We start from the raw sequence: 9,190 nt of genomic DNA on the forward strand, positions 1-9,190 counted from the left end.
AATCATTTTAATGTTACAATTAAAATTGTTAGATCTCATAATGGAACTAATATAAAGGTATTGTCCAATAAACTTAATGTGTTCATATTCCACAACAAAATGATGTAGTGTAGAGGAAACATAGACATCTTTTGAGTTTATCTTGGTCCTTGTTGTTTCAATCAAGGTTACATTGTAAGTTTTGGGGTGATTTAATATTGTTGTTTTTTAGTCAATAGACTTCCTTCTTCTATTTTAAATGGAAATTGTCCTTTTGTGTTGGTTTAGAAACGTTCTCTGTGTTTTTGATAATATTAGAGTCTTTGGTTGTCTTTGTTTTGCAACTAAACTTAATAGTGTTGATAAGTTCTCCGAAAGATCAGAGAAGTGTCCACTAATTGGATATTCTAATGAGAAAAAATGTTATAAACTTTTTAGTCTTGATCAAGTGTTTCTTTCTTTTGGATGTGAAATTTTATGAATATGTTTTTCCTTTTAATGACTTCAAATTCTGGAGGTGTGTTTGATAAACCAACGGATTAGTCTCTAGGCAATTAGTCTTTAAAACATGAACTTTCTCACTCTAACAGAAAACATAATTATTTTGCAAAACTATATATTATACATATAACTTTCAACTAATTATACATAAACAAGATATACAAATATTACAAATACTGTATAACTAGGTTAGATTTTAGCAGTATACATGAATAAATAAGAAATGATGAAAGGGGAAACAGTCTCGATAAAATCTTTAACAACAAATTAAAGCATCAAACTCATTTCAACTTTTTGCTCAATCCCTTGAAAGCTAACATTCTTCTGACTCTATCAGCATTAGTAAAACGCTAACCTGATACATGATCAATAGAATGTCTGAATGATTTTCAAATATACATGTGTGTCATGTGTCTATATGTAATCTACGTATGCATGTATGCATCTCTGTATGTCTTGTCTGTGTGTGTATGGGATGTTTGCTTCTTATTCTTTCAAGCAAGTTAAATCAGTTGAAATTAGACTTCCAAGTATAATAACAGGAAACATTAATCAAGGAGTGTGCAACAAGCTTACCCGAGTTTAAGCGAAGTATCTGAGCCATCATCCTCAAGCGGAGGTTCACTATTGCAGCTATTTACATGTGTGGTGACAGATGATGGTGAACTACCTTGATCCTCAGGATTATTTAACACATTATCGGTTGTTCCCGGCCTCTTTCCATTTGTAATCATCATCATCTATATTTGTAGGAAAAAAAAACCATGTTAATGACAACAAAAAGTTATTTTGATCTAAACAATTAGACTGAATTTGATTAAAATTATCAAATTAGAATCTTGCCTCTTGTTTGAGCAGCCTGTTCTCTTCCATCAGTTTAGCTCCCTGGATGAATGTAGATAGAAAAACCACATCAGATCCGAGCAAAGTGAGACGATAAATATGATTAAAGAGTTCTATACTTCTATAACTGCTAGATGGAAGCTCGAACTTTTATTTGTGTAGAAGTGTTCGGCAAAAGTAGCTGTTAGCTTTTAAAGGCATAAAATTACGTAAAAACCAAAAACTAAAAGCTACTTGAAGTAGCTTTTGGATTACAAACTTTTTATATAAAATAAAAGCTAACAACTCCTACCACCGAACAAAACAATTTTTTCTTAAAAACTAAAAGCTACAAGTTCTCTGAAGCTCCACGCCGAACATGGTCTTAAAACGAAAAATGTAGCAATAGATGGAAAGAAACCCGAACCTTCTCTTCAAGTCTGGATATCTCTTTTCCAAATTTTTCATCCTGAAACAAAAATAATAGATATGTTGCTTTTTTTGTTCTAATGGCATTGTTTTTCTTGAAGAATTATGTAGTTTACACATTGAAATTTGTGGTAATTGTACCTTTGTCTGAAGCACACGGCTTAGGCCCCCTTCGAGTACAGTCTCTAGATGTTCAAGTTCTTCTATGGTTAATCCCTGAAGCTCTTGGCCTCTTAACTGCCTACTCATATGTTAATCATCGTTCATGTATTGGAATAAAACATAATTAAGATTATATATACCTTAATTCACGGTTCTTGTCGTAGATCTCTTTGGACAATCTTACTTCATCACTTTCGTCTAGCTACATATCATCAGGTAACAATTCTAAATATGTCTTCTCTTCTTAGAAAATAGAAATGTTTTTTGTTTAAGACAATTAAGCATCCTTATGAGAAGAATAATTCTTGGATTTGAAGTGATACGTACCTCCAGGTTGAGAGAAGGGTCATCTACTTTATCCCGATTGTTACTGGAATGGAGCTTATACTTTCCTAGCATTTCCTGCATGCTTCAAAATACCCCAAATACTTTAAATTTGTTTCATTTATATCCAGTTGTACGCGATTTATCTAGATATAATAGAGTTGGTGATTATTAACAAACTAAATGAACGCGAAACTATTTCATGTTACAAATAGCAAACTCCCCATATAATCCTCGCATGTGTATTTTATTTATAGTGCAACCAACAGGAGTCCTATTGAGAATATTGTGGTTATTACGTCTAAAAGTGGATGCAGGAATTCATGATAACCGACAACAAAGCATTTCCTAAAGTAAGCCTTTATTTTTATTAAATAAAAAGTTTTATGTTGCTTTTCATGTAAAACCTTTGGAAAACACCATTTTCGGGTGTGAAGTTGGACGATATTCGTTGATCCGTGGATCACAATTTTTGGTGATAAATATTTGAAGTGAAGCCCACTTTCATGGTCAGTTATTATTGAAATAACAATTTATTTTATTAAATGATTCCATTAAGCTACAACTTATATTGTTTATATGAACTTTAGAAAGTATGATTATGTAAATTATTTAGAATGTATGTAACTGGGTTGCTTAGGTAACACCTAACTAGTAACTATGAATTTTTGAAGTTAGGTACTGCTGCTTGTACATCTGGTCTTTTAATTTGAACTATTTAAATTTGATTAGGAGCTCCATATACAAACACTCCAAAGCATAAATTACGTGTTACATTGCTAGTAATTGGACTCGTGAACATGGACGTTTTATGCGGATCTTTATTTTTTGTATTACCCAGGTGACTACTAAGTATTGACTAAATATGGATGTGTATTGTTCTTAATTATGAATTCGACAATAATATACTATATATTATGGTTTGTATTTTGCTGTTTAATGGTTAAATTAATATTGTTCTTATTTCACAAAATATTATCGCAATATGTTCTCTTTGTCAATCAACCAAGGACTAGACCTAAGGGCTATGTAAAACAAGCGAGATTTGAAGATGGCAAAGGATGAGCATGAAAAATTCGTTGAGCATACAAATATGATTTAGGTATTCGATGCATGTTGAACATAACAATGTACTTTTGGTTTATTACTATGTAAGAAGTATTCACTTTTATAAGAAAAAATATAAAATATTACTTGTACTATTTAGTACTGCTTTGTATTGTAATAGGCATAGCAACACTTGTGAAAATTCAAGGAAGATAGGTTCAACGATACATAGTTAATGGCCATGTCTAGTTTTGATGGTGGGATGGGCTTGACAGGGTCGTTATATTATGCCCATATTTTTTTCCTATATTTTATACATGTAAACCCTACGGTTGTAAGGTCCTTACAAAAAAAATTAATGCATATCTAATTCGCTAGTGGATATAGCACAATTACCCGGATTGTGAGCCGCGATAATTTTTTGGGTTTATTTGCATCTTATTATTATTGTTTGTGTGTTTTTAACCCTAACAACTCACACAGAAAGGGGGTCCTTAACCTTGGGAACAATTTGCTTATAATTTGTGTACTTTTCATTTGAATTCATTATGGATTGATTAAATATACGGCCAATTATATAATGAGTTGGTTTCGTATGGTAGTTTATGCAAGTACTAATATTGGTTTGTGTTGGTGATTCTATCTTATGAGGCTGTTACATCAATAACTTGACCAACCTTAAGTTGTACAAAACGTAAATACATTTTCCATCTAATGAAAAAATGTTAGTGTTTTATCTCATATAATGGTGTTGGTGAGTCAATTAACACAAAGGGGGCGTAGCTAACATGTTAATGCATTCTTATATTCCATATTTAAGGCTCTAATTTCTCACTTTGAAATAGAGCTAAATTCCATGAAAAAAGGCCCCAAAAATACAATAAATTCATCATTGGTAAGAAAAGGCGAAGTAAGGATCAAGCATCCTATTATAGTGCTTAAATATGTTAATGTGTAATCTTTGATTTGTTTTATGTTTTGATCAAGTTTCAATACGTATCATATCAAGCATTCGTGTACTTCTCATAATATATATGTATCATTTATGGATCTTGATAATAAGTGGTTAGATACAACAGCAATAATAAGATACAATGATTTGGGGTCCTATGTAGAAAATGATGCCAGCTATTATATGTCGATGGGTAAGTGTTAGTGATTCTATGATTTCCATCTTATCCGATTCTATCTTATCCGGACCAACTTGTTAAAAAGTTGTGTTCCATCCAATAAAGTGCTGGTGAGTATCCATGAACGCAGCCCAACCTATTAATGTGTTACTCTCGTATTGTACATACTCATTGTTGATTTATTTTAATGGTAATATAATATGTATTAATAATTAGCTACCATAATGACATAATGGACTTTGGACTCTTATTTCTAATGGGCAATGATAAGGTTTCCTGTTAAAGTTACGTATTGGTAAATCAAACTAATATACTTGATAAAGCATATATTATTTTTAGAAGTTTCTTTTTAAATTTCGTAGAAATAAAGTGAAAATTTGTTAGACTAACTCATCTAGATAAATAAAGTAATTTTATTTTTAGAGTTAAAAATAGAATAAATACTCTCTAATCCAATTATATTTTTAACTCTAAAACTGGAATTATGAATAGTATTAAAACAAATAAACTCACTCCAATCTAAGACAATTGATCATTTTTGGGAAAGATGTTCCAACACATGAATATATAATATTTCTTTAAATATATGTGTTATAATTTCTTCAAAGTTCAAACATATGTAATATTTCTATAACAAGCGTACATGTTTATTTTAATATATTATGAATGATATTATATATTTAATAGTATGTTTGTTTTAAAAATATTACAGTTAATATGAATATTTTTATACGAATTATTTGTTTGATTATATTTATTTAATGATATAAATTTAAAGCTATATATTATAAGGCTGAACGGAGTCGTGCTCGCTAAGAAGGTGGCCATGCTCGCCAACTTGAAGGAAACACCGCCCCCTAGCTCTCGCTAGGGGGCTCGCCATTGTTTAGTCGCCAACATGTTAGCGAGATGAAAGAGAAAGGCAAATTTGTGTTTCATTGGTTGCATGTCTTTTGCAGACTCACTTTTTCAGTATGCATAGTAAAAACAAAAATCACTACTTTATGCATGGAATCAAATCTCTGTTTTACTTTATATATATAGAAAAAAGAAAATACAAAAAATTGAGTGCCAAGAGTGTTACCACTCCTTACCAAATGTTAAGTGTAAGTGTTAAATGGAGAAAAATGATGTGGCAACTAAAATGTTTATGTGGCAAGGTGCCAAGAGTGTCACCACTCCTCTTAGCCTAATAAAAAAAAGTTTAGATAATATTTTTACAAACCCATTCATTGAAAGGATATTATGAAATATCTAAAAGATGTATTGTAAAAGAATACAGTTATAATATTTTGAACTTTGATAAAGAATAGAAAGTCTACTCATCTTAACCTATAGATGAACAACCCGAAACTCCCATATACATACTCAAAGAAGTTTAATATCAATTATCAAATCAAATAAGCCTTACCAATTATAAAATCTTCAAAGAATTTATATAATTCATTTTGGGGATTTAATTAGGGTTCATCGTTTTCTTGATATCAAGATAAGAAGTCCTGGACATGATTTCATGTTTCTAGTATAAACCATGAAATTGATCATATAAATCAAGATAGAAGTATAGAACTTAACTTCAGAGGCTAATTTTAGAGTAAAGTCGATCTAGAATAAAGCCCCAATGGGATCCTATATACACAGAACGATATATAAGTCTAAATCAGATTGATGAGTTACCTGGAACTTGAATACTCGAAGAGTTTTCCGGTGGCCGAGAAGACGATGAGAGCTACGTCAGCATCACAAAGAACAGCAAGTTCTTGGGCTTTCTTCAGAAGCCCTCTTCTTCTTTTTGAGAAAGTCACTTGCCTGGATGTTATATTATCGATTTTCTTTATCTTTATCTTCTCCCTCGCCATTGGTGTCCCTCGAAAGTCAAACTACTTCTTCTGCAACAATCCAAACAAAACCACAATCACAACTGATATCTAAAGAAACGTTTTTTAGCTTTATTTGAACTTGTATATTTAACGCAGGAAACCCCAGAAAAAATCATAATCATATCCTGATGAACATGCAAAAGTATTCGATTACAAGAAAAAGAGGGCTTAAGTTAGGTAGAAAAATGGTAGATAATGTTTATCCGCTTACTTCTTTCTCAAAGTATATATATTGGGAGAGAGTTTTGAGATAAGACTATTGATAGCTCTATCGCACCCAAAAATGATAGTAACAAAAGTGGTTTTTCAGCTAGGTATGATCATCTTTTAGATCTAACTCTTAAAAAGCCTCCAAAAACAAGGCAAACAACCCACGAAAACCTTTTAAATAGAAGAAATCCAGGAACTATAATCGTATTTTGATGTACATGCAACTCTTTAGGTATAAGAATGGTGGATTGTTGCGCTCTTTTACCTGTTTGATTCTTTGAGAGGAGGGTGTTGATAGATAGATATATCCAGCTGCTAACCAATAATAGAAGAAAGAGAGGAAAGTGATGTGTTGAGAGAGAGAGAGACGGGGAGAGAGAAACGTTTTTGTTTCAAGAAAAGGAAAGGAAAAGGTTGCTGTAAATAGCAAAACTAATCCCTTCCAATGACAACTGCTTTCCACATTTACCGAAGACGCATAAAAATTGCTTGAAGCTATAATCTTTATTTTTGTAAAATTAGATATTTTTTATTTTTTATTTATTTTCAATTTTACTTAGATATTTTGTATTAGTTTGTAGTATATCTACTTTTTGTTTATTTTATTCTTCCACTTGATACAAAAGTGGTTTCCCTTTTATATCCATTCTTTTAATCAATAGAAATATAAAAAAAAAAAAAAATTACCAAACATATAAAGATAGAGAACCGGAGTGTTTGTCTTTTTCCTTTTTCTCTTTCTTGTTTTCATAATTTATCAATTTCTTTTTTATTTTTTTTCTTATGTACAAAAATCAAAATTTTCTGTCTTATTTATCACTTTTATAACGTCAAATATTAATTTTCATCATCACCTAGATAGATACGAATATTTATGTTTTTGGAACCGTTATTAAATAAAATGTAAATAAATCTTATTGAATTTTTAACCATTTATGTTTATTTTAGTGTTAATCATTGTTATTAATCACATACCATTTTTTATTTTACAGACTTGCACTACATACTCAAGAAATAAACATTGACATCACAATAATATTAAAAGACTCAAGAAATAAACATTGACATCACAATAATATTAAAGGCAACTTGTCAATCAAAAATATTCCAATCAAAATAATGTTAAATAACTTTGACGATCATCATCACTTTGAAAAAGTTAGACATGCATTTAAATCAAATAAATCATTTTTAGACACTTCATTGTTCATCTCAAAGATAAAAGTAGAAATCGAAGGATTGTGTGTTTGTAATGATTCTATAAGCTTAAATCTTGAAGGGTGTGCGGTTGAACTTATCCCTGTTTTCTTTTTTGTTTTTGGAGGTCTACCATATGGTCGAAGAATCAAGGGCTCAAATAATATATTAGATTCACTCAAAAGTTTAGTAATGATAGAAGTAACAATTTTTTCTTACTTAGAGGTCATATTTAGTATCTTGAAGACAACTCACTAAGCAACTTATCAAATTCATTGGTGACATCATTGTGTGAGTTATCTTCTGAATTCAGGCGTAATGTATCAATCCTCCAATGTGGATGAATGAGATCCAAGGAAAATGACATTCCATGCAAATGAATTATCTGGTGAGCACAATGAAGACTCATGGTCGCCATAAAATGACCGATGCATGTTGATTAATTGGAATAAACCAAGATCAATTTATGCATACATGAAGAACCCTAAATCAATTGAAGAAAACTTACTTATGGAATGGTATATTCATACAATTTGAAGATGATGATACCATATTATGATTCTTTTCACTTCCGTAATGGTGCCTCAATGATAATATGATGGATTGATTAATACACACATGAGGATTGTATGCTGGTGTTTATAAGGAGAACTTAGAATTAAATAGGAAGACCGTTCCCATCTCTCCATAATACGTTTATCCTAAATGTGTGTTTAATTCTCACTATTGCACCTTATGGGTAAGTTATACAACTACACATATTTAGTCCCTCAAGTTACAAACAAAGGTCATATTCATCATACTACATATATTTAAGTCTGGGGACTTTAATATCATTACATAATATGTTAGGGTATACAATATAACTGTACCAACATGTAGCACATATTACATGATAGTCCAAAGGCCACCTTAACAAGTTATTTTCCAACATTCTTCCACTTGGCTAAGTGACTATATGTATACATGTTTTGTTATCGTGGCCAAGTTAAATTCATAATGTTTCTAATTAACACAAAAGCAAATAAAAAAAATACAGTATAACGTGTCCTTTTAGAGAATAACTTTAGATTTAAGTCGTATTTCATTACATTTGTCTATATAGAGAAAAAGTGTGCACAAGTTATTAATATAAACAAATTTCATATCATGAAAGAATAATAATCAAGTACTTGAATAATAAAACTAAAAGATCCATTAAAGCACTATGTTAGAATTATATAATACTAGGTCTAGCCTTAAGCCCATATTGACAACATGTTCAAATAACTAGGTGGTATACCTTTCGTTATTGGATCAGCTAGCTTATTATCAGTGTTAATGTGTCTGATACAAATATTATCTCCCCTTACTTTCTCTTAAGCGAACAAGTATTTTGTATCGAGGTTAATCATCATTCCACTATAATTATCGCTAGTGGAGAAACTTATAGAGGCAAAATTAAAGCAATAAGTTTTCTTTTAATTGCCTTGAAATAAAATTTACGATCATGAATCGTGTAATTTCATT

The 9,190-nt window shown here is 30.7% G+C and overlaps 1 protein-coding gene across 3 annotated transcripts; it reads right to left on the reverse strand.

Moving 5' to 3' along the window:
* Positions 1 to 598: 598 nt before the first annotated feature.
* LOC145137768 (MADS-box protein AGL24-like) lies at positions 599 to 6,881 on the reverse strand. 3 transcript variants are annotated; one of them, XM_079071907.1, is made up of 9 exons: positions 6,750 to 6,881; positions 6,072 to 6,283; positions 2,221 to 2,302; positions 2,034 to 2,095; positions 1,873 to 1,972; positions 1,730 to 1,771; positions 1,324 to 1,365; positions 1,057 to 1,220; positions 599 to 835 (listed from the first exon to the last, which is right to left on the reverse strand). In XM_079071907.1, exons 2-9 carry the CDS (start codon positions 6,251 to 6,253, stop codon positions 820 to 822), a joined length of 690 nt encoding a protein of 229 aa, XP_078928033.1. In that variant the 5' UTR covers positions 6,254 to 6,283; positions 6,750 to 6,881; the 3' UTR covers positions 599 to 819. The 3 variants fall into 3 exon arrangements, with proteins under 3 accessions (XP_078928033.1, XP_078928034.1, XP_078928032.1); XM_079071908.1 differs by having other exon boundaries at positions 6,656 to 6,756; XM_079071906.1 differs by lacking the exon at positions 6,750 to 6,881 and adding an exon at positions 6,486 to 6,625.
* Between the last annotated feature and the right edge of the window lie 2,309 nt (positions 6,882 to 9,190).

Source organism: Lactuca virosa, chromosome 9 (genome assembly GCF_052849685.1).
Source record: "Lactuca virosa cultivar CGN04683 chromosome 9, Lactuca_virosa_CGN04683_v6, whole genome shotgun sequence".
Classification (NCBI taxonomy): domain Eukaryota; kingdom Viridiplantae; phylum Streptophyta; class Magnoliopsida; order Asterales; family Asteraceae; genus Lactuca; species Lactuca virosa.

Coding starts and splice junctions, on each gene's coding strand:
- LOC145137768 (XM_079071907.1), bottom strand. CDS start 6,253: ATGGCGAGGGAGAAGATAAAGATAAAGAAAATCGATAATATAACATCC. Junction 2,303..6,071: donor TTCGAGTATTCAAGTTCCAG/GTAACTCATCAA, acceptor GGTATTTTGAAG/CATGCAGGAAATGCTAGGAA. Junction 1,221..1,323: donor ACAGGCTGCTCAAACAAGAG/GCAAGATTCTAA, acceptor CTACAAATATAG/ATGATGATGATTACAAATGG.